Here is a 23838-nt window from a genome sequence, read left to right as displayed (position 1 = left end):
GGGGAGATTGAGATGAGATCTTGGGAAGAAATGTTTCCCTGTGAGGGTGGGGAGGCCCTGGCCCAGGTTGCCCAGAGCAGTGGTGGCTGCCCCATCCCTGGAGGTGTTCCAGGCCAGGTTGGATGGGGCTTGGAGCAACTGGATCCAGTGGGAGGTGACCCTGCCCATGGCAGGGGATTGGAACTGGATGGGCTTTGAGGTCCTTTCCAATCCAAGCCATTCTAGGATTCTGGCTGTTTGGAAGAGGGAAGGCTTGCTGGGAGGTGTAGGAAGACAGGTGCTTGAGCACCCCCCAGGCTGTCCACTCCAGCATTTTGAGTGCCCGTGCGAGGCTAAGCTTGCCACCTACCAGCACAGCACACACCAGCCTGGCTGAGCGGTGCCTGGCTGCGCAGGGGGCTCATCGGCTGGAACCCGGTTCCTGCGCTGTCTCCTCCAGTGCAGATGCTCTGTGAACATCCCTGCCCATGGCACCACTTAAAGAACTCGTACTGATGAGCAACTGGGCAGCTGGAGCTTAGCAGGGTTTCCTCCCTCTGCGCCCAGCACTGTCAGGCTCCGTGTGGCTGGACCACGTGTGTGGTGCCAGCACCCTGATAGCAGCAGGGATAGGAGCCTGCCAGCCAGCTGCTGGGCTGCCGGCTAGTGCTTCTTTTTTTGGGGCTGCTGATGGCTCGGCGTGCTCTGGAGTTGCCATCAGCATGTGTCCAAACTGGTGGGTGCTGCTTAAGTGCTGCCAGACTTGGGTCTTGGGCACTGATGAGCACCTACTGCCACCCTGCAGCTCTGCCTCTGCTCCAGGGATTCCCCATCGCTCACTGAAGGTAGAATCTGTCCCTCTGCTGCGTTGGTGTCAGCACTGTGCTTTACAGGCCCTTCGTGCTGCTGTGTTACAGGGGTACGAGACACCCCTGCGGTGCGGCACCCAGCCCCGGTGTTTGCTCTGTGGTGGTGTCCCTCGCAGGGGACAAGGAGGGGACAAGGAGCCACGTGTGGACAGGGATGTGCTGGGTGTCACGCTCTGCACTTTGCTGTGGACAGGGGTGATGAAAGAGCTTCTGTTCAGCTATGGCTGCTGGCACATCTCCAAGCTGACTCGTGCAAGTGGGGTGCTTGGGTACGTGTTTTGGCAGCGGCGCAGAGATTGCTGCCCTAGGACCCTCTACGAGATGGGAGGGGGTGATGGAGGGAAGTACCAGATTAACTCGGGATGGAGATGTAGTGGGTCTGAGCAGCCAGTGCAGGAGCTGAGTTCTCCCTGCCGGTGCACACACTGGGAAGGATGCTGGCAGGATCGCAGCCTGTGGGCTCTCCAGTGCTGGCTCAGGATTAGTCAGGTCTTTGCAGGCAAGGGAGTGGACAGGGCTAAGCGGCAGCATCCAGGCGGGATCCTCCAGCCACAGCAAGGGGCTCCGGTGTGGGCACAGAGTCATGGAGGAGCCCGGCACTGGGATGGGAAGGCAGCCCAGTTCCCAGCTGGGCTGCGGCTGCGGTACACATCAATCACTGTGCGGGGGTGTTGGGGTTGGGGAAGAGGCGGCTCTGCAGAAAGCGCTGCCTCGGACGCGGTGGCAGCCTGGCAGTGATGAGCTGTGCTGGAGACATGGGGAGCTGGCACCAAGGTAGGGCTGACCCCGCTGTGGAGAAGGCAACTAGATGGGATGCTCTGCAGTGCTGCTGGCTGCCCACAGGATGCTCAGGGCTTTAGCTGCCAGCAAGTGGAGCACCAGCCTGGGTGGGATGTGGGTCCTGGAGCCTGGCTCAGGGGGATGGGGTACTTTTCCAGCTGGGAAAACATTCGGAGCCATGCAGATCTCTGACTTGGCAGCCCTGCACAAGGAGCGGTGATTAGTCTCCAGAAGCTGGGGACACCCCACGTGTCTGATCCCCCCCCTTCATAAACAGGGCAGTTCTTAGGATTTTTTGGCCTCCGGGCTGGCTCTGGGCTGTGTGGGGTTTGCATGTCCCCCAGTGCCAGGGTGTGGGCGAGGGCTGGGTGACAGCGGGTCTCGGGGGTGCCGCATGCTGCTGGGGCTTTGGGAACTGCTTTCCTTGATCACTTTTATGTGTCTGTGGAGGATCCCCAGGACTCCCCGGTGTCCTCTCGTGTTTCCAAGGTGTCTGCAAGGCTCTGCCTGTGCTCCCACCCTGCCTGTTCCCTGTGGCAGAGGCGCTGGGCGCTGCAGCCCTGGTGAGCTTCTCCGTTGTTCTTGGGGGCTGACAAGTACCTGGACCCCCTGCCTGGTGTTGTGCCCCATCTGGGGCACTCTCCATGCCCAGCTTGCTCCCCGTCTCTGCCTGTCCCACAGCAGCTGGGTGTCCCCATGGCTTTGGGCTTTGCCACCAGGATCTGCCCCACAGGACCCTTGGCAGCTGCTGAATGCAGGGGTGAGGGAGAAGAGCACTTGGTTGTTATCCAGCCCTGTGCACCCCAGCAGCGCTGGAGCCTGCAGAGATGCATTTGGGTGCTCATCTTGGGGCTTTGCAGAGCGACTTGTGCCTGTCTGGTCTGTGATGCTTCAAGAATGAAGCAGCATGGATGGGCAGGGTCCTCAGCAGGGAGCGAGGCAGGGAATGCAGAGCTCAGGAGCAGAGGATTCTCAGCCTTGAAACCCAGCCCAGCAGCAGGGGGTGAATGGGAAAGTGGGCTTGGGAGAACCCCCGCTGGGATGCGGAGGCTGGAGCCAGGATGTGCCGGGGAAGTGTGGGGGCAGAGCGTCTGGGAAAGCCGTGAATCCACACTTCAGCTTGAAGAGGAGGAAGAGGAAAACACCATGGGAAGGAGGAGCAGGCAGGGAGATGATGGGAGGAGATTATAGGCATGACAAGCAGGTTCACCTCTGATCCTGCCAGGGCTTTCTTTGCAGTCCCCATTCCCACATGCCTGGCTTGGTAGCCTGGAGCGTGGTTCTGGCCATTTCACCCTTTGTTTGCCCTGAGGAGAATATCCCACAGCCTGTTTTGGGTCCAGCTGCAGCACAAGTGAGCCAGCCCTGAAAACCGGGGGTGTGCTTGGCAGGAGGAGTCCTTCAGCCAGCGCCCTGCACGGAGGACGGGTCTGAGGAGATGGTACCCGCTGTCTCCTTTCTCTGCCAGCTGCTGCTGGGACAGCTGCCAGCCTCAGCGCTGGAGCTGCTCCGACCCTGGCTTCGCTCCCAAGGGAACGTGCATGAGCTGGGCTGAGTGCTGGGAAGGGCTGGGGCAGCCTGGGTGGGACGGGGTCCTGCTCCTCCTGCGGATAAAAAAGGCTCTGCTGCTGTGATGCGCCTGTCTCCTGCTCTCACCTGCTTGCTTTGGAAGTTAGGATCCGTGGATCATTCATGCCTATTAATGATTTGAACTGGAGCTTCATATGCAAAGTAGGGCTGGCTGGGAGTAATGGGATGGATTCCCAGCCTGCCACCCTTGAACAACTCCCTTAATTTCCTCAGGGATGAGTGCAGGGAAAAAAACAGTTTGGGGGAAAGTTTAGAAACCTCAAGTGCAAAACTCAGTGTTTTTGGCCCAGGGCACTGGTTGTCATTGTAGAGATTTCACATGGATTAGAGAATTCACACACTGAGGACCAGACAGAAGCGGTCGGGAATGATCCATAGAGGGACTGGAGCTGAGAACATGCAACTACTTGAATCTACAGTGGGAAAAAAAAAAACATCTCTGCTTCCTCTGCAGAAAAAATAAACCAGTGGTGACCTTTGAAATCTTCCCGTGCCCTCGGCAGAGCACTGGGGTCTGTTAGAAGCCGAGCTGATGTTTCTCAGGGCTTGTCTGCCTGTTCTGACTAGGAGGGTGTAGCCCTGGGGCAGTGGGATGAAATCCTGGCTCTTTTGGTGTGAAGCAAGTCCCTTCTTTTGCCTTCTCTCTGTCCCCTGCTCCACCCTGCAACCAGTTTTAGCAGTTTTTCTGGGTAAGATTTCACATCTCTCCATTGTGCTGAGGACACACGAAGGTGGGACATGAGCGGTGGTGTGAGTTGTGTTTACTTTGTAAAAGAAAAAAAGTCAGCAAGTTTGTGAAGGCCACCAAGTGCTGCAGCTGATGGAGAGAGGGAAGGGGCAGCATCCAGAGGGACTGGGGCAGGCTGGAGGGGTGGCCCTGGGGGAACCTCGTGAGGTTCAAGCAGGGCAAGTGCAAAGCCCTGCACCTGGGTTGAAGCAACCTCCAGTACCAGCTCAGGCTGGGTGATGGATGGGCTGGGAGCAGCCCTGCAGGGGACCCGGGGACACCGGTGGGTGGCAAATTGGATGTGAGCCTGCATTGCGCACTTGCAGCCCAGAAAGCCAAGAGAATCCTGGGTGGCATCCAAAGCAGTGGGGTCAGCAGGGTGAGGAAGGGGATTCTGCACCTCTGCTCTGTAGTGGTGAAACCCGAGCTGGAATCCTGCACCCAGCTGTGGAGTGCTTAGTGCGGGATGGACATGGACTTGTTGGAGCGAGACCAGAGGAGGCTATGGAAACACACAGAGGGCTGGAGCACTTTTGTCCAAGGACAGGCTGAGAGGGTTGGGGTTGTTCAGCTTGGAGAAAAGATGGCTTCAGGGAGACCTTAGAGCAGTTTCCAATACGTAAAGGGGCCAGCGGAAAGCTGGGGAGGGGCTCTTGATCAGGGAGAACAGGGACAGAACAAGGGGGGAATGGTTTTTAGCTGCAAGAGGGGAGATTGAGATGAGATCTTAGGGTGAAATGTTTTGCTGTGAGGGTGGGGAGGCCCTGGCCCAGGTTGCCCAGAGCAGGGGTGGCTGCCCCATCCCTGGAGGGGTTCCAGGCCAGGCTGGATGGGGCTTGGAGCAACCGGATCCAGTGGGAGGTGTCCCTGCCCATGGCAAGGAAGATGGAACTGGATGGGCTTTGAGGTCCCTTCCTACCCAAAGCATTCTAGGATTCTACAGTGCTTGGTGACCTGTGTGTGTGTAGACTGTCCCAGGAACCCACCAGCCCTGTGCTGCATTTACTTAAAGGTTTTAAATACATAAAGGTTTAAAAACCATAAAGTTTGCAAAAAAAACATGTTGCTGAGCACCCCAGCATGGAAAATGCCTCCCTCTGCCCTTTTTCTCGTCCCGAGTTTGTTTTGCCATCATCTTGTGGGGCTGGAGGCAGTATTGCCCTGCTGCCACCCTGGGTCCAGTTGCGCCTGCCATGGGAACCCAGCGCGCTGCTGCTGCTGGGAAAGTCCAGTGGGGAAAAATCTAGCCACGCCGGATGCAATATTTGGAGTTGTCCATGTCTGTAATTTCCTGTGTCAGTGCCGCCTTTAACTTGACTCACTGCCTGGTTTTTCCTCCTCAAATAAACCCTTCCACCCCTAAAAAATAATAGTGAAGGTACTGAAGGCCCCAGGACTGGGGAGAGCAGGGGGTTGTGGCCAGTCCTGCTCCCTGCTGTGTGTGCAGGGATGGGGTGGGAGCCCTGTGCTCTGCTCGCCATGGGTTCCTGCCGCCTGCGTCCTTTCCGTGCTGCTGGCTCTTCTCTGACTCAATCCTGATGTCTTGTGCTGGTGCCACCGGCCCTTTTCGAAGTCCCCCTGGCACGGTCAGCAGATCTGTGAGTGCGGGCAGCAGGGCAGAGATGGGCAACTCTGGAGCATGCCCAGAGCAGGGGTGGCTGCCCCATCCCTGGAGGTGTTCCAAGCCAGGTTGGATGGGGCTTGGAGCAACTGGATCCAGTGGGAGGTGTCCCTGCCCATGGCAGGGGGTTTGGAATTAGGTGATCTTTAAAGTCACTTCTAGCTCAAACCACTCTATGCTTCTATGATCTGGCTGCCCAGCCAGCATCCTTCAGCCCTGGTGACACCTCCTGTCTCTCCTCGGGCAGTGGTGGCAGGGCAGGCTGACCAGCGGTCATGACGACAGAGACAGAGCCTGGTTCAGAGGTAAAGAACACGCAGGAGGAAGCTCCACAGCAGCAGCAAGAGGCAGCCGCGCACGGCCCCGCAGCCGCCAACCCCACCGGCCGGGACACTGAGGCCAATGAGAAGCCCGGGGCCCAGTCTGAAGCCCGAAATATGGACCCGGTGAGTGGGGGACGCACGGCCGAGTGCCATGAGATGCAGGAGAGAGGAGGGCGCAGCGGAGGGAGGGGATGCTGCCCATCGCCGTGTCCTTGCTGCCAGGAGCCTGGTGGGCACCTCTGTGTGCTGTTAGACCCTTGTGCTGGTGGGTTGGGGGAACTAGGCTTGGCTGTGGACCTCCCAGAGGTCATCTGCTCTTGGAGGGCTTTCCCTGTCTGCCTGTCATCCTGGCAGTGGTGCTGGGTAACCTTGTACATCTCCCTGCTCCAGGGCACAGAGATGGAGGAGAAGGACTACAGCGAGACCGACGGGCTCTCTGACAAAACCACCCCCAGCAAGACCCAGAAGTCACCCCAGAAAACCACCAAGAAAGTTAAGAGTGCCCTCTGCAGAGTGACCCTGCTCGACGCCTCTGAGTACGAATGCGAGGTGGAGGTGAGTCCCAGCTTGCACCAAGGGGGGGACTCATCTCAGGCTGGGGACCCTGCCCAGCACAGCGAGTCCCCAGTGTGGAGGGATTACGGGTGGATGAGGTGCTGAGGGACATGGTTTAATGACTGATAGGAATGGTTGGACTTGACAATCCAATGGGTCCTTTCCAACCTAGTGATTCTGGGTTTCTATGATTCTAATGTCAGGGCGGTTCCCATGTCAGTTTTATAGTGCAAAGCTCCTAGTGAAAAGCATCCACAGAAATAGCCGTTTGAGTTAAAGTTTCAAAATAAGGAAAAAATCTGGAAAGACAGAGCCTAGCAGGGAATTTCATACAAATTTGGCAGCTACTCATGATAGAAAACAGTGCTGAAAAAGCAGAAGCTTCTTAGATGGGGGATTGAGCTCTGCCTGGCAATATGTGCATGACACAGCCATGTGCCAGCCTGTCTGCCAACACCTCAAGAGCACAGCGTGTTGGCCACCCCGTGAAGGTGAAGGATGTGTGTGCAGGCTTTGGTATGAAGGGCCTGACACCCGGGAACCCTCAGACGGGTTTGCATTCATCCTTTCTGTGTTCATCTTCTCATCCCTTGCTGTCCCTCCCCATAAAGCTCCACAAGGCTGAGGGCAAGGTCCTGCACCTGGCTCAGGGCAATCCCAGCATGAACTCAGGCTGGGCTGAGAATGGGTTGGGAGCTGCCCTGAGAAGGGTTTGGGGAGCTGGGGGATGAAAAGCTCCATGTGAGCCGGCAACTTGCACTCGCAGCCCAGAGACCAACCATGTCCTGGGCTGCATCCGCAGCTGTGGGACCAGCGGGGACGGAGAGGACTCTGCCCCTCTGCTCTGCTCTGGTGAGACCCACCTGGAGCCCTGAGTCCAGTTCTGGAGCCCTCAGCACGGGAAGGTCAAGGAGCTGTTGGAGCAAGCAGGTCACCACTGCCACCCCTGCCACAGGGAAGGAGCTTGTCCCACAGGCAGCAACAGCCACCCGGAGCTGTGGGATGCCTTTGTCCCAGCTTGCTGATCTGGAGTGGAGGTGCCTGGGCTGGCTGGAGCCCACTCTGGTTTGGCATCTCTCCTGGTGGCATGAACTGATGGGCACCAGGTTCCCCTGGCCCATGGGACCTGCTGCCTGCACCATGCTGGCTGGGCTCAACCCTGCCCTGTCCCTGTGGCCCCAGGACCTCCTGGGTGGCCCCAGAGCAGGGCTGCTGGGTGAAAGAGCTGCTCTCAAAGGCAGCATAGCACCTTCTTCTGGTCAACTTGATGGCCATGGCTACCCTGACCCTTCCCAGTGCTGCCCGTACCTGCTGGGTCTCCAGGAGCACAAGGTAGCTGGTTCACCATCGGCCTCTCCATGTCTCCAACAGAAACATGCCCGAGGCCAGGTCCTCTTCGACATGGTGTGTGAGCACCTCAATCTCTTGGAGAAGGACTACTTCGGCCTCACCTTCTGCGACTCAGACAGCCAGAAGGTGAGCACAGCGCGTCCCTCTGCGGCCGTCCCCTCTGTGATGCAGGGCCCCTCTGACCTGCTGTCTCCTTGTTGCAGAACTGGTTGGACCCCTCCAAGGAGATCAAGAAGCAGATCCGCAGTAAGTGCCCCAGGAGGGTCCATCCTCCCCAGTCCTGGGGTGTCCTGTAGGGCTCCCAAATTGCTCGGCGGTGGCTGACCTCCAGCAGGTCCCCTCAGATGCCTTGGCCGTGTCTGTCCTCCAGGGTCCCCTTGGATGGCTTGGCCATGGCTGTCCTCCAGGGTCCCCTCAGACAGCTTGGCCATGGCTGTCTTGCAGCAGGCCCCCTTGGATGGCTTGGCCATGGCTGTCCTCCAGTAGGTGCCCTCAGATGGCTCGGCCATGCCCGTCCTCCAGCAGGTTCCCTCCCCGTCCATCCTGGAGAGGGCCTTTGGCAGGGATGCTGTTGCTCATTGGGCTGCCTGTTACCCATCTCTCCTCTTACTCGTGACAGGGTTGGGGATAAAAGACCCCATCAATGCCACCAGAGAGTTGACTGAGACCTTGTCCCTCTCTGGGCACCATCCCTGCCTACCCCAAGCAGGGAGAACAGGGGTGAGCAGAGGAGTGGGGGGCTTGCTGGGCCAGGTCCTGGGGTGCCTTTGCCCTTGACATTGCCTTGCTGGGGCAGCAGGAAGGCTGTTGCTGAAGGTGTTACCTCCTGGGACATGTGAGGCTTTAGCTGTGGTGTCAGTAGTCATGCTGAGCTGATGGCTCCTGAAGCTGTGATGCTTTTCTCTCCCCAGCCTTTTGGGGAGGGTGAACCAACTCGTGCTGGTGTCCTGATGGCCACTTTCCTGACAGCTTCTGGAGCTCCCTTATCCCAGCCTGTTCCAGGCCTGGGGGAAGTGGTGGGACCCTTAATGGGTGGGTGTTTGGATGCTCCTGCACACAGGCAGCGTGTGTGCTGCACTTACTGCTCTCTCCCCTCCCTAGACGGGCCCTGGAATTTTGCCTTCACTGTGAAGTTTTACCCTCCAGACCCTGCCCAGCTCACGGAGGACATCACAAGGTGAGGAACACCCCTCCATGGGCACGGGTGCTGGGGAGGTTCCCATGGGACCAGCTGGGAGTGTGGGGAAGGGCTCAGCGAGGATGTGGGCAGCCCAGGGATGTCTTGGGGCTTGCTGCCCCCTCCCCTGCGTGTGGTATGTCTGAAGGACGCCTTCCAGGGCCAGGAAGGTGGCCGTGGGAGGTGGCAGTCCCCATGGAGAGCAGTGCAAGGTGAGGTGTCCAGGAAGCCCCAACCTTCTCTCACCCTCTGTCCCCTCCTGCAGATACTACCTGTGCCTGCAGCTCCGGGCAGACATCATCACAGGGCGCCTGCCCTGCTCCTTCGTCACCCACGCCCTGCTGGGCTCCTATGCCGTGCAGGCTGAGCTTGGTGACTACGATGCTGAGGAGCATGTGGGCAACTACGTCAACGAGCTCCGCTTCGCCCCCAACCAGACACGGGAGCTGGAGGAGCGCATCATGGAGCTGCACAAGACCTACCGGTGAGAACCAGGAGAGGATGGGCTGGTGGTGAGGGAGGCACCAGGCAGCTGGCCCACAGCTGGTGGGGCACCTGGCCACGTGTCCTCCTCTCTGTCTCCCTGCAGGGGAATGACTCCTGGGGAAGCGGAGATCCATTTCCTGGAGAACGCCAAGAAGCTCTCCATGTATGGGGTGGATCTGCACCACGCCAAGGTACGGGGCCCTGGGGCTGCCAGGGCGATGGCCACAGCCATCCCATCCTGTCCTCCTGCCTGCCCGTCCCCTTCGTCCCACGACAAAGGTTCAACAAGTTCGTGGGCAGCCAGCTCTGCGTAGCTCCGGAGATCCAACCTCAACCAGTCTGTGATGCAGTAAACCACCCTGTCAGCTGGTCCCCCAGCAGGAGGGAGCATGGCGCTGCTGGCTGGACTCGTTCTTACTGGGCAGCTTAGCGGTCCTCTCCTGTCCCTCTTGCCTCCTCCAGGACTCAGAGGGCATCGACATCATGCTGGGCGTCTGCGCCAACGGCCTCCTCATCTACAGGGATCGCCTGAGGATCAACCGCTTTGCCTGGCCCAAGATCCTCAAGATTTCCTACAAGAGAAGCAACTTCTACATCAAGATCCGCCCGGGTGAGGTGGGTGCCGTGTGCCAGTGCGGCCCCGGGGCACAGCACGGTGCCTGCTCGGCTGGACTGGGAGGTCCATGCCTGGCTCCAGCTTCTGCCCCGAGGATCCTGGGTTATTGACCACACAGGCCAAGGTGGCACAAGATCTGTGGCCTTAGGAGGCTTCCAGCGAGTGCTTTCTTGTCCATGTACTTGTTTCTTCACTGGCAACAGTGAAGAACAGAAAGTGAAGAGTTGGGCACTGGCAGAGGCTGCCCAGGGAGGGGGTTCAGTCCCCATCCCTGGAGGTGTTTAAAAGACAGGTGGATGGGGTGCTGAGGGACATGGTTTAGTGGTTGATAGGAATGGTTGGACTCCATGAACCTGGAGGTCTTTTCCAACCTGGTGATTCTGTGATTCTGTAAAGTGTTGTCAGCAGGCTGGGGGCACCCCAGGCTCCCTTCCCCACCCCCCATACGCTGGGACCCCCCAGGCGTAGGGAGGTCACCCAAGAAGAGGGGTTGAGGGCCGTTTTTGAGGTGTCTTCCATGCTTCACAAAAAACATCAGGAGGTCTTTTCTTGTTCCTTTTCCGACTCTATTTTGACTCTTTTCACTTCTCCATGCACTGAATGAGAGAATGTGTTTCCACGTCTGTTTTCCAGCAGGCAGGAGGTCAGGGGCAGTGCATCTAAAAAGGGGGGGGATGTCCTCTCACCAAAACAAGCTGTAAAAGGGTTTTGTTTCTTGAGGGATTTTATCTTACACTGAAAAGCCGTTTGCAGTTGGGGAAAGTGTTTAGGCCAAAAGCATCAAGGGTGTGATCCCACCACCCCATGGGGCTGGGCATGGACCTTCCAGCACTGCTTTGGAGATTTCTTTTAGCAGGGTCATGGCTCCTGTCAGGGGAACCTGAGGGCCTTGGCAAGGCAGGGCCTGGCCCACCATGTCTTCTAGGGCAGGATCTGCCTGTAACGGCAGATCTCTCTGTCTGTCTCCCCCAAGTATGAGCAGTTTGAGAGCACCATTGGCTTCAAGCTGCCCAACCATCGCTCTGCCAAGCGTCTCTGGAAGGTCTGCATAGAGCATCATACCTTCTTCAGGTGAGGTGACCTTCTCCAGACCTTCTCCAGGCCTCCCTTCTTGGAGGCAGGCATGCTCCTGCCTCTGCCGCAGTGGGTACACGTTGTGGGCAGCACCGGGGGTCACAGCTGGGGCTTGCTGACGCCACTCCACCTCTGTCACTCCTAGACTGGTGTCCCCAGAGCCACCTCCCAAGGGCTTCCTGGTGATGGGCTCCAAGTTTCGCTACAGCGGGCGGACGCAGGCGCAGACACGACAGGCCAGCGCCCTCATCGACCGCCCAGCTCCCTTTTTTGAGCGCTCCTCCAGCAAACGGTACACCATGTCTCGCAGCCTTGACGGAGGTATGCCCCAAACTGGGGAGGGGGAGGGAGATTTTTCAGCTGGTGGGAGAAAGGGGATGCTCTTTGGGTCGTCTCTGCCAGCCACTCAGCTCATTTGGCCATTGGGCTTCCTTCTGGAGGACATCCCCCACCCGCACCCCCATGGCAGAGGGTCTGTCCCCATCCTAAGTGACACCATGGGCTGTGAGCAGGGGGACGTGGCAGGGCAGGGGTGGGACAGGTTGGGGTCCCCAGGTCTGAGCTGTCAGGGAGAGGGGCAGGGGCTGGGGGATGCGGGGAGGGGCTGGGGGTGGCAGGTTGGGGGTGACCTGAGCTCTCCCTCACGGGCAGAGTTCTCGCGCCCAGCCTCTGTCAGTGAGAACCACGACGCCGGGGCAGAGGGCGAGAAGCGGGCCGAGGACGGTGAGTTTGGAAGCAGGAGACGGTCCGAGGCAGAAGATGAGGAGGTGACCACCCCAACGAAAATCAAGGAGCTGAAGGTACAGATGAGGCAGAGGAGGGTGGAGGTGGATACTGGTTCACACCGGGAAGGGGCCCCAGGGCACAGGCAGCAGGGTCACCTTGGCACACGGTCCCCTGCAGCCCTTCCTCTGCCAGCTCTGCCCCAAGCTGGTGGGACCCTTGGGACGTGGCTCTCGGCCTCACTGGTGGAAATGGGGCTGTCACAGGGCCATGGCTCAACTCCCCATCGCACTCTGGGCTGCCTCACACCTCATCTCCAGGTGTGGCTGGACCTGGGAGCAGCCCAGGACAGGGATGGGGACAGGCCAGGCACACCGGTGCCCACGTGTGCTGCTTCCTGGGCCCAGCCCACCCGCTCCCTGCCCCGGGGACACCCCAGCCCATTCCAGCCCCACGCTGCAAGGGGAGGGGGGTCTGGTTCTTCTGCGCCCTACCAGCCCATCAACTTAACTATGGTATTTGTGACAAATTCCCTCGACTTACCCTGCTGGTTACTTTTAACCCTCTCTTTGCTGCCAGCCGGAGCACGAAACAACCCCCAGGCACAAGCAGGAGGTATTCTGTCTCTGGAGTATCTTAGTCGTCATCGGTGCATCATATTGTCCATCCTTTCCAAAGCAACACTGTGTGTCACCCTATTTACTGGAATACAAGATGCACCAGGGCAGGGGGTTGGATGCTAGAGAATCCCGATGAGCAGAGAGCTGGGGATCTGCCCCAGCACACACACGGCATCTTCTATCCCACTAAGTAAGGTGGTCCTAATTGTACATGTGAGCAAGAGCCCTCCCAAGGCACAACGGCCGAGTCCTTGGCCCGTTGGGAAGACCTGGCTTCTGCTCGTGTTACTGACTCCTCCATGTCCTCGCCTTGTGTCTCCTCTCCGCCCGGCACCGCGGCCCCTGCTCTCCCGTGGAGGCTGGTCCCATCGCTCCCACTGGTACCCCGACCCGCGCTCCGCTTTTGCTTGACTTGAGCTGCCTCTGTCATCTTGCCCTGCCTGGTGGCTCTGCTCTCCCGCAGCCCCCCAACTTCCACCATGTGGCTCCCCTCCACGGAGAGCTGGGCTGGAGCTCCTTGCGGTGCTGCGGCTGACGTCCCACCCTGCTGGGGAGCAAATGGGTCTCTGAGCTGCATTCGGTGCCCATCAGGCACCGGCACCCACCCCTGTGCCCAGCCTGAGGGTGGGCTGTCATGGAATCATAGAATCATGGAACCACTAAGGTTGGAAAGGACCTCAAAGATCATCCAGCCCAACTATCCCCAACAGCTCTGTGGCAGAGAAGATGGAACTCTGCCCTCCTCTGCACCAACTCCTGTGTCCGTGGTGGCCCCATATCAGGAATGATTCATCCCAGCCTAAAATCCGTGGCTGCTCCACAGATTCTCCCCTCGGCTCGCAGTGGGATGTAGATCCTTGCTGGAGCTGTTGCTGAGGCCATTCGCAGCCAGGCGATGGGGTTTGCCGTGCTGGCACCGCTCAGCCCAAGCCGTCCTGCTCAGCACCGCAGGGCAGAGCCCGCCAGGGCGGTGGGCACCGGTCCCTCCCCTGCCCGCCTCATTGCTTCCCCCGCTGCATGTGCATGTGCTGCTCCCTGGCACACCCCGAGCCCAGAGGTGGGCAAACCGTGAAGCGCTTTTCCTCGGCTCAGACACACGGGTCCACAGGAGAGTTTCTTCACGCTGAGCCTTCAGGATCTGGAAAGTTTGGTAGGGTTTTTTATGGGACTCTTGGGTCTCTGGGCTGTTGCCAAGGAGAAATTCCAGGGAGGTATTTTAGGTGACTCCTTTCGAACCTCAAAAGAGGTTTGATTTTGAAGCAGAAGCCAGGGTTCTTGCTCTTGCTGGTCCTTGCTCTGAGCCAGTTTGCCCACCTCTGCGGCAGGACGAGGGGAGCCACCCTGGTGCCTGTAACCGTCACAAAATGATGCTCTAACACCTAAACCCCCCTTTGCACCTGAGCGCTCTGAGCTGTCCTCTCTCCGCAGCAGGCCAGTCTCCACCCCAGGCTGCCGTTGGGGCCAGGCTGGTCCATGGTGATCCAGGCTTGGATCCACACTGGACATCTCTGACCAGCCCTTGACCTCCTGCCCTTTGGCAGAAGCCCACGTCTAAGGAGCTCAGTTGGAAATGCCAGTTCCCTGCCCTCCTACAACAGATGCTCGGGTTCCTGTTGTGCCTGGCACGAGAGGGCAGTACAGGATGGGGCTGGTATATCCAGTAGCACCTCCTCCATTGCTGATTCTAAGGGCGAGCCCACTCTTCCTCCGGGTGGCTTAACTTGTCCTTGCCAGCCATGCTGGAGATGCCAAAGGGGCATGCTGTGCCCTTCATGGAGGGCAGCCCACCACATACGTTCAGCCTCCTGTTGCCTTTTTGCCTCTCCCTGCAGTGGTCTCAGTGAGAACTGCAGACCAGGATGCTCTGACGCGCTCTTCATTTGGCTCTTGAGACCCTAAATTCAAGCCCAGTGTGAAGCAAACCCTCCCAGTGCCCCTGCTCATCTCTTTTGCTTTGGATGGTGCCTTAATCATAGTTATCTTCCTCTCTCCTTCCCCAAGTTTTTAGACAAGCCAGAAGATGTTTTGCTGAAGCATCAGGCCAGCATCAACGAGCTGAAACGAACCCTGAAGGAGCCCAACAGCAAGCTGGTTCACAGGGACCGGGACAGGAGGCTGCCTTCCTCACCAGCTTCTTCCTCACCCAAGCATGAAGATGAAACACCAAAGGGAACCCCAGAAAAGGCCAGCGAGGTTTGTTCTGCTTGTCTTACAGGGGGATCAGGTTGTTTGCGAGGAGGTGTTCCCAAGCTGTTGGGCTCCGGTTTTCTGCCTCCTGTGTTGCCTTGAGATGTGTGGTGGAAGTTACGTGGTGGGGACACAAGGTGGACAGAGGGGACCTTGTCTCTACATTTTGTAACCATTTCACACCGCTGACAGAGATCTCCCCTTGAGCCCATGCGCTGCATGAGGTGGAACTTCTCAGCATTCTCTGCAGGGCTGTGTTTTGGGGTCACCTGAAAGTTGGGTTGTGGCTTTGTTAGCCCATGAGATGGGGCTTTCCTGAGCCCTCATATCATCCGGGCTGCCGCGTTGCAGTGCCTGGTGGAGCTCATGCCCGAGGGGTGTCCTCAGCTGAGCAGCACCAGATGCCTGCGCAGAGGTGCCGTTCCACATGCGTGTCCTCCTCTCCTGGCATTTTGCCCCCTGGTTTTGCAGTGAGACCGCGAGTGTGAATGAAAGGCACCCGGGGAGCTGGAACTGGGGGTGCCAGGACAGGCAGAGCCCCTGGTGGAGCGGGAGGGGCATGGATGTGGTGCAGCCGGATGCTCTGTGGCGTTGGGTCCCTGCTTGGCTCAGTACAGGCAGTGTGTGGTGAGGGCACCCCGCTGCCAGCCTGGATGCCCTCCCCCTGCCAGGGACCCCCTTTGTTTGCTCCCCCCACTATGGTTCTGGAACCAGTCTTGCACCTGCATGGGTGGGCAGGGGTCCAGGCAGGGGCAGTCCCAGCTGTGGGACCCGCTTTGCCCTCTCTCTCTCTCGGGACAGTCTTGGGGTGGCTGGGCTGGGGCATTCGTGAGCTGTACGTGTGCCTGCTGGTCTCCAGCACCAAGTGGAGAGCTGGGGCTCCAGGGTGACCTGGGCAGAGGTGAGCTCACGGCCCCTCGTCGAACCGGGGAGAGGAAGAGGGGGTTCAGCCCGCATCTTTTTTATATACGAATATGTTGTGCTGAGATGGAGCATCTAGAGCTGGCACAGCTGTGACCTCTGTTCATCCATCTATTTATCCATTCATCACCCACCCACCCACCTACCCACCGTTTGTTCCTTCATTCCTGCTCATGTGCGCTCTTCTCTCTCTTTCTCTGTCTCTGTCTCTCTCTTTCTGTCTGTCTGTCTCTCTCTCTCTTTCCCCGTGGGTGCTGGGGTTTCCGTGCTGGCACAGACGATGGAAGAGGACACCCTAGACGATTTTGCATCTGAGCACGGAGCTTCTCTAAGCATGGAGTCTTTCACGCAGAAAAGCCTTGTCTCCTCTCCTGAGGTTGTCACCATCCTCCTCCCCTCCTTACCCCTTGCTATCACAGTTTGCCCACACTGGGTCCCTGCCGAGGTGACTCCTGCCCTCAGAGCAGACCTTGAGCCGTTTGCTGGCCCCTCTGGCTGGGTCCCCTCTCCCGTGACGGGCAGAATTCCTCACCTCGTGGTGAAATCTGCTCCCTGACTGGTTTTTTTTCTGAGCTGTGGGGCAGGGTTTGGGGAGAGACCTTCCAGTGCAGTGCACGCCCCATGCTGGCCGTGCTCTGGGTGCTGGTGGCCAGTGCTGGGGTCCCGAGGCTGCACTGGCCCTTTGGCTCTGGCACTGTGTGGGTGTCTGCTCCAGGTCTTCAGCAATCCCTTGTGCCTCCCTTTTGCTTTGGCTGCAGTTACAGCTCCCCAGACACCCTGGAACAGGGCATTTCTGGAGGCACCAGGAGTGTTGGAAGCCTGTGCAGAGCAGGGTCATGCTGCCTTTGATGTCCTCACATGGTGCCTGTGGGCTCACACGGTGAATGTGAGCTCAGCACTGCTTGCCTGCAGGGTTTATCTCACATGATGGTGGTTGGTGCCAAAAACAGCCAAGAAAGCCCTCCCAGAGCAGAGGAAAACTGCTCTTCTCGACTTGGTTCTGGCACAGTTGGACCCCAGCAGTGCTGGGGTGGACATCCTGCCTGAGTGCTCCCAGGGAAGGCAGCGGAGCAAGAGCAGCCTCAGGCAGGGGTGCAGACAAGGCAGGGGCAAGGCTGGTCCCACGCTTACTCCTTGTCATCTCTCTCAGTCTGTGCAGAAGTTGACAGTGATGGCAGGCTGTGCCCTGCCAGCAGAGCTGGAGCCTAGGCTGGCTGGAGGAGGTGAGGCTGTATGGGTGGGAGCGAGGGCTGGGGCAGTGTTGGGCTTCACCAAGGATACAGGCACTTTTGGGGAAGCTTAGGCTCACAACAGCATCTCCTAGTCCATGGTGGTAACCTCTACGTGCTGGTATTCAGGAGCTGGTGGACGGAAAAAGCAGAAATGAAGTGTGCACACATCTCTTGTGTTAGTGAGTCTGCCCCTCTGGAGGCTCTCAGGGTGCCAGGGCTGCGCTGGGGTGCACATGCCGAGGTGGCCTCACCAGTGGTTTCTCTCCAAGCTTTAGTGGCTGAGACTCAGCAGTTCATATGTGAGAACTTGTCCTCTCCTGGCCTGCGGTCACCGTGAGGGATTCGTGGCCCTGAGAGGGTGATGACTTGAGGATTGCTTGGAGCTCTCATCATGCTCAACCAGAAAGTCCCTTGGTGCCTGTGGGCTTCAGACCTGCTGAGGTTGGGTTATCCATCATCTCCACCCTCCCCTCCTTTTCTCAGTCCTCGCTCCTGCTGGAGGACCAGACTGCTGGGCTGGGAGGTGCCAGAAGCCTCCTCATCCTTAGGTGACAAAGTAGCCCAAGGTCTCAGATTCCTTCATTGTCCTCTCTTTGTCATGAGGCTTGTGCTGTGCACTCAGGCGAACTGAGTCTCACTGAGAGGCATAGAAAGATGGCAGGGACATTGAAGGATGTCAAAGAGAGAAGCCTCCTGCCTGACCTGGGCTCTGCTGAGGTTATGGACCTTGTTGACAGGGGCAGGGGGCTCTCTCTGCTCCGTGCTGCCATTGTTTTCCTTTCTACCAGCTTGTTCTGTTGTGATGTGCAGATCACAGTGAGAATGGTCTTCACAAATGCTCCTGTTCCTAGAGCAGACATGCTGGGGGAGGAGGGAGAAGTGTGAGAGTAAATTATCCCTTGGGAAGTCAGGGTTGCTCTAGGGACAGACGCTTCCCAGAATCATCACTTCATAGACTAGCTCTTGCCTTGGCTCATGCTCTGTCCTGCCAGTCTACGGATCGCCAAAGCTCCAGAAGTTCTCTTCTTTCCTGGAGGATGTACCTAAGTATCGAGATATTTGTTCCAAACATCCCCAAGAGTTCTCAAGCTCTGGAGACACAAGGGCTGCCATGAGCTGTGGAACCAGAGCTGTGGCCAGAGCTGGCGTTGTGCCTTCCAGAGCAGAGTTCAGATCACACCATGGAGGGGTTGGCCATTCCTTTGGGGAGGGCTGTGCTCTTCCCAACAAAGTTTGAGGAGAAGGAAGCTACTTTGGAGCTTTTGAGTTTTCCTTACTGGTTAAGAGGTCCTGCCATGGACGAACACGTTATTCTAGGCTTCAGAAGACTTGTCTTAAGGCTTCTTGTATCTCAAGCTTTAATTCAGAGAAGAAGCCTGAAGAAACTCATCATCTTTGTCCAGGAAAGGTCTCCTCCAAAGGACTGTGGTTTGCAGCCAGAGAAGAGCGGCAAGAGGGCTTCACTGAAGAGGTTTGTACATGTGGTCACAACCTGTCCATCCTTGCCTTGGCTGCAGAAAGGGTTCAGCAATGAGACCATGGTGCTGGAGCTCAGAAAAGCTGCTGTACCCTCAGGGAAGTAAGCAGTCTTCTAGGTGAATCACCCATGAACATCGCTCCTGAGCAGGGACACTGGTATTGAGGGAAAGCTGGAGACCAGCCAGGGCTTCCCTCAGCGCAGTCGCTGAGTTAGTGGTAATGTTACTTGGATGTGTCAAACCCAACTGTGAAAGACCTAGATGCTACCTATTGCTCCTGGCAGTCACCGACTGCCTCTGTTGCCAGATCCGTGGACTAGGAAAAAATAAAACCTGCACTGGAGGAATGGGCTTGGAGAGCAGGCAGTGCTTGAGAATGCAGGGTAAAGAGGTATCAGAAGGGCTCGTGTGAGCGATGCTGTAGGGAGCTGGCGTGGGACAGGTCTCCTGAGGACCTTGCTCCTCCAGCACGGGTATGCAGGGCTGTGGCAGGGCACGGGTGTCCCTGGCAAGGATCTTCCATCCGTGGAGGAGAAGCGCCCTTACTGCCACATGTGTGGCATGGCTTGGGATGCACGTTTGTCATCGCAGTGGGTGTCTCAGCAGTGGGAAGAGCCTGCACCCACCTCTGCCCTCGGGAGGCTCTGCGTCCTCACAGGGATCCAGTGGCTGGCAGTGTCCACGCTCAGTCCCATGGTGCCTCCCACGCAGGGACAGCCCTGCCACTTGCCAGGGTTGTGGGGGAGCAGGCGGGAGGGCTGCTGCTTGTCCGGCTGCTGCTGGACCTTAGCTCAGCTGGTAAAGAAGGCAGGAGGTGACATTTTTCTCCCTGGGGCTTTCACCAATTTCCAGTTCCCCGCCTTGTGGAAGCTCTTCTGCTGTAATGTTTTTTTCTCCTTTCTCTCTCTGATTTCATCTTCTTTTCCCTTCCCTCTTGCTTTGCTTCCTCCCTGCCTCCCTGTTTCCCCTTATTCAATACCAGTTGTTAGGTTTCCAGTTGGGTTGCAACTGCTCCAAACATTCACCCAACTCCCCTGCGTGGGGTGTGGCTCAAGTCTTCATGGATTTTTTTTTCCTACTTTGAGTGGGGAGTGGGCATCAAACCCCCTTCTCACTGGGGCCAGAGAGTGTCCTGGTCCTGCAGCGGGTCAGGCGGTCCCAGCCCGCAGAAGTGACACTGGCTGGTGCCCCGGCAGCCTGTATCATGGGCAGATTCAAGCCCTGGGGGGGACAGTGCAGGATCGTGCCTGCAGCATCACCTTTCACACTCGTGCTGCACATTAGGGTGGCTGGGGAGGCTGCTGGGCTTCCTCATCCATGCAAATGTTCTTCTGCTGCTGTCTTCTTGTGGGTTATTTTCTCCCTTCTGTTCCAGAAGAGGTTGAATTTTAGCAGTGCTTTGTTCTTGGCACTTGTGAAGGCTTCATCTGTCTTGTGTGACACACATGTGAGTGTACAAAGAGTAGGTAGTAACAAGGACTCAGCCTCCTCCCAGGTGAACTGGGTGGTGGATCAACTGGGTGGTTGATCCACAACCTTTCCTTGGTCCTTGCTGCAGTACCCATAGGTGTTTCAGCTGCCAAGGGGTCTTCGGCTGCCTGGGGTCTTCTACGTTTCACAGGTAACCTGTTACAGGTTACATTTTCTGAGCCACTTTTTGCTAGAAACCTCTGCTAAGTAATTGCTTCTGACGAGATTTCCCTGGAGAGCTTGATAGGAAGGAGGGACTTCAGAGTGAATTTGAGCTGCAGTGTCTGGTATGAAAGAGAAAGGTCCTTTATGGTGCCTAAAGATGTTGTCTCTTCTTGCTTATGCTCCTGGCAATCTGACATAGTCTTAGGGCACATGGATGAAGCTGAGAGTGAAGATACTCAAAATGCAGACCGTTGCCTACAATGGAGTCCCACCCTTTGCTCATGGAGATTGCTTGAGCCGGCTGGAAACAGGAGTCAGATAGGGAGTCCCAGTTGAGTTTAACCAGCTGGATTCCCCGAGAGATGCCATGACAGCTGTTCATGTGTTTGCTGGGAGCATTGCTCCCACTTCTGTACTTCCAGCAAAGCTGCTGATATTGCAGGTATGTCAGCAAGCCACCACCCAGAGCCGAACACGGTCCTTGGAGAGGGCAGAGGGGCTCAGGCCCTGTCACAGCATCAGCCCCCTTATTTTCAGTCCCTCTTTTCCATCAGTGAGTTGCCAGGCTCTGTAGAGACCCTGCCTCAACTCTTGCATGAATGACAATAGTGATGTAGGCAGCGCTGTTGGAGGCTGCTCCGCTCTCCATTCCTCGGGACAGTTGGGTAAAGTATGTTTGATGCTAACTCTTCTTGCTCCAATTGCAATGCAGGGCTCGGAGCACTGGGTATTTATAGAGAGAGAAACTCCTAGGCTGGAAACAGTAGCTCTAAAGAAAACTCTGGCAGTCAAGAAGGAAGATGCAGGGACCTCAGAGGTGAAAATGACTGCGAGTGTATCGAAAGTGGAGATGGCAATAGGGAAAGCCAAGGAAGTGGCAGGCCAGGAAGAGCCCGCCGACACAGCCCTGGATACCCGGACGAGAGCAAAAATGATCGCTAGTCCAGAGGATTTTGAGTCTGTCTGGGAGGATGAGATCTATGAGAAGGACATCAAAGGGGAGCCCAGCCAGCAGGCAGAGCACCTGCCAGCAGAGAGCACAGAGAAGGAGCCCCAGGAGCAGGGTGAGGAAGCAACCACCAGCCAACCAGGTCTGCCTAAGCCATGTCAGCAGCCTGGAGAGAGGCAAAGGGCCAAGATTTTGGGGGCAGAGTCTTCTGAAGGAGAAAGCGAAGCAGTCTCCAAGGAGCGTGCTTCTGCAGCCTCCAGGAAGCAGGAGGCCAGAGTGCCAGTCACAGCCACAGAACTCCTTAAAATTAAAGTGAAGGCTAGTGATGACACCTCGGAGCCTTCTGCGACACAGAGGATCATCTACTTAGGAGATCCAGAGGGAGAGGAGAAGGAGAGTAAACCACACCTGCTCTTGGAGACTGGCAGGTGGCTTGGCTTGGAGGAGAGACCAGAAGCCACTGTGAACACATCCGAGGAGGGATCTGGGCATGTGGCACCTGCAGCAGAAGGGTTTGAACCACCTTCCTCAGCAAGTTGGCAACACACAGCCATATCTGGGAAACCTGCTGAAGCACCAGAGCAGCCCAGGACGGGCTATGATGGGACCACCTTGGAGCAGAAGGACGGGCTGCCCCTACTGCAAGAGAAAGCATCTGCTAGGCTGACTGGCTGTGAAGCACCCGAGAGAGGTGAAGTCCTACCATGTTCCCGAGAGGTGGGACAAGAACAGGTGGATCTGGGAGGGGTGAAGCCATGTGGCCTGGCAGCAAATGGCACTGAGGAGCACAGAGGGAGCCCAGGACAGACCCCAGACATCTCCACAGCAGCAGACGAGCTCTCAGGAAGGATTGAAGCAGACGATGACAAGGAAGAAGGTGCCAGAGTGGTTCTTCAGATGGAAGAGATAGAGACCAAGTCACCTCTGTCAGCTGTGCCTCGGCAGGACCACCCTCACTTCACCACGGGGTTGAAGGGGGATGAACCCAGCACTCCTGCCCCTACGCCCTTTCCCCAGCAATCCAGCCCTGACTCTGCGGCACCAGCTCCAGGTGCTGGGCCTGAGGGCAGAGACCTGTGCCAGGCCAGCAGCCCAGTCGGAGGTGTGGGCACCCCCAGCGGTGTGGACTCCTCATCAGAGGTGACACACAAGGAGGTGAGCACTGTAGCAGGCAAAGGAGCTCCCAGGAAAGAGAGCCCTGTGGCAGAGGTGGCCATTGACAGGGGTGCCCATCCTGAATCTGAGGAACGACCCCGAGACATGGACGTTGCTACACGGGAATCACACCGAAGCGTGAGTCCTGTTGCAGGAGGATCCCCTCAAAGCACAGATGCTGCAGCAGAGCCAATCCAGGTCAGAGACCCAGCCACAGGGGAGGTCACGTGGGACGTGGAACCCATCACAGTGAGGGCAGCCCAGGGCAATGTCCCCACCACAGAAGAGCAACTGGAGGAGAAGCCCATGATTAAAGAGCTCTCCCAAGGCACAGGGCTCACATCAGGGAAGCTGGCCAGAGATGAAGGCTGTGGGATGGAACAGTTGTCCCATGACAAAAGCCCTTGTGTAGAAGAGCTGCCTCCCACGGCAGAAGAACCAAAACGACAGAATGAGGCCATAGTAAGAGACTTGCCCCAAGAAGCTCCTGTGGCTGGAGAGCTGCTCCACACTGCAGAGCCCAAAGCACAAGAGCCACTCTGGGACTTGGAGTTTAATGTGGGGCAAGATCTGCAGGGCAGGAGCCCTGTGGTCAGAGAAACTGCTAGGGACAGTGACCTTGCTCTGGAGCAGCAATCTCAGGCTAAGTCTCCTCCCAAAGAAGCTGTTGATGTTCCACAATCCCCTGTAGCAGGATTGTGTCAAGGAAGCAAGACATACCATCTCTCTACCTTGACTTATGGAGGTGGGGGAGAGCTGCCAGCAAGCAGTAGGACACATCAAACAGAGTCTGGGTCGGTGGTGTGTGTGACTGGGAGGACAGGAGCTGTGTCCCTGGAGCATGGAGATGACACCGTGGCCCTAGGCAGCTTGCAGGACAGTGATTGCTACAGGAAAACCTCAGTGGCCTCTAAGATAAAGATGTTTGAGCAAAGCGGAGCGGAGCAAAGAGCAGCCCAGGAGGTCCAGGAGTACGTGCCTGAAGCGGAGACATCAGCAAAAGCCAAGGGGAAGACGGGCCTGGCGCAGGACATGCCGTTGAACACAGGCCTCACCTCACCACCAGCAGGACCTCTGAGGGGCTCCTTGGCCCTTGGGCAAGGGACTGGTTCAGGAGATGCCTCCCAGCCTCTCTCTCTGAAAGAAGATGTTTCTGTTGACCTGGAACACGAAGGAGAAGACAGTGCTGAGCTGGCCTCCCCCGACTCTGGCTGCGAACTCACACTGGCAGAAGCCGTGGTAACTCTTCAATGAACTGTCCGGACGGAAAGTTCATGCGCATGTTGTGTGGCTCTTTATTATCATGTCCAGTGGCTCCTCACACATCCATTGACTGACGGCAGTCGCTTTGCATCCCTTGTCCTTTTATGTATGTGTGTGTGGTCAGGCTTCTTTGCTGAATGCAGACCCGCTGGCCGGTCAGTTCATCAGCTTTTGTTTTGTGACCTCCCCCGACATTTTGGCTCCCTGGAGAATGCCGCTCGCTAAAGCCAAGAGCGGGCAGCCAAGCTTCATATCAAGGAGCAAGAAAGGGAGACGGGGGGTGGCTGAAGGAGCTGCGACTGTCACGGACGCGCACACACACCTAGCAGCACCGTGCCCACGCTTCCAGCTTCACCCTTGCATTTCTTACGTTGGTTATCCCTTCTTGCTTAGCTCGCCGGCCTCACCCACCCTCCTCTGTATTCGGCAAGCTGGTGGCTGGGTGATGAAACAGCTTTCTTCGCTCTCGTAAGCGCTAGATCAGTTCCTTTCGAGTTCATTGCCTTACAACTAACCGTTTTCTCTAAT

General features: G+C 57.4%; 1 protein-coding gene and 1 long non-coding RNA gene across 9 annotated transcripts in view; both read left to right on the top strand.

Moving 5' to 3' along the window:
- EPB41L1 (erythrocyte membrane protein band 4.1 like 1) overlaps nucleotides 1-23838 on the top strand; it is a 60732-nt gene that overhangs the window by 23311 nt on the left and 13583 nt on the right. For 2 of the 8 annotated variants that reach the window (XM_069871715.1, XM_069871709.1), the window contains exons 2-16: nucleotides 5814-6012; nucleotides 6280-6444; nucleotides 7816-7920; nucleotides 7998-8040; nucleotides 8896-8971; nucleotides 9237-9455; nucleotides 9561-9648; nucleotides 9920-10072; nucleotides 11047-11144; nucleotides 11293-11468; nucleotides 11799-11947; nucleotides 12450-12485; nucleotides 14492-14683; nucleotides 15876-15974; nucleotides 20656-23286. In XM_069871715.1, coding sequence (XP_069727816.1) covers nucleotides 5842-6012; nucleotides 6280-6444; nucleotides 7816-7920; nucleotides 7998-8040; nucleotides 8896-8971; nucleotides 9237-9455; nucleotides 9561-9648; nucleotides 9920-10072; nucleotides 11047-11144; nucleotides 11293-11468; nucleotides 11799-11947; nucleotides 12450-12485; nucleotides 14492-14683; nucleotides 15876-15974; nucleotides 20656-23286 — 4401 coding nt within the window. In that variant the 5' untranslated portion in view covers nucleotides 5814-5841. Of the gene's footprint in view, nucleotides 1-1518; nucleotides 1623-5813; nucleotides 6013-6279; nucleotides 6445-7815; nucleotides 7921-7997; nucleotides 8041-8895; nucleotides 8972-9236; nucleotides 9456-9560; nucleotides 9649-9919; nucleotides 10073-11046; nucleotides 11145-11292; nucleotides 11469-11798; nucleotides 11948-12449; nucleotides 12486-14491; nucleotides 14684-15875; nucleotides 15975-20655; nucleotides 23287-23838 lie in introns of those variants that run through there. The other 6 variants (XM_069871710.1, XM_069871712.1, XM_069871713.1 and 3 more) reach the window with 6 other exon arrangements.
- Nucleotides 5660-23838, top strand: part of LOC138728438 (uncharacterized) — a 31762-nt gene continuing 13583 nt past the window's right edge. The window contains exon 1 of the long non-coding RNA XR_011338704.1: nucleotides 5660-5693. This is a non-coding gene — a long non-coding RNA (uncharacterized lncRNA). The remainder of the gene's footprint in view (nucleotides 5694-23838) is intronic.

This window comes from Phaenicophaeus curvirostris, chromosome 18 (genome assembly GCF_032191515.1).
Source record: "Phaenicophaeus curvirostris isolate KB17595 chromosome 18, BPBGC_Pcur_1.0, whole genome shotgun sequence".
Classification (NCBI taxonomy): domain Eukaryota; kingdom Metazoa; phylum Chordata; class Aves; order Cuculiformes; family Cuculidae; genus Phaenicophaeus; species Phaenicophaeus curvirostris.
The sequence above is the reverse complement of the archived record's forward strand: the minus strand, read 5'-3'. Positions and strand labels throughout refer to the sequence as shown.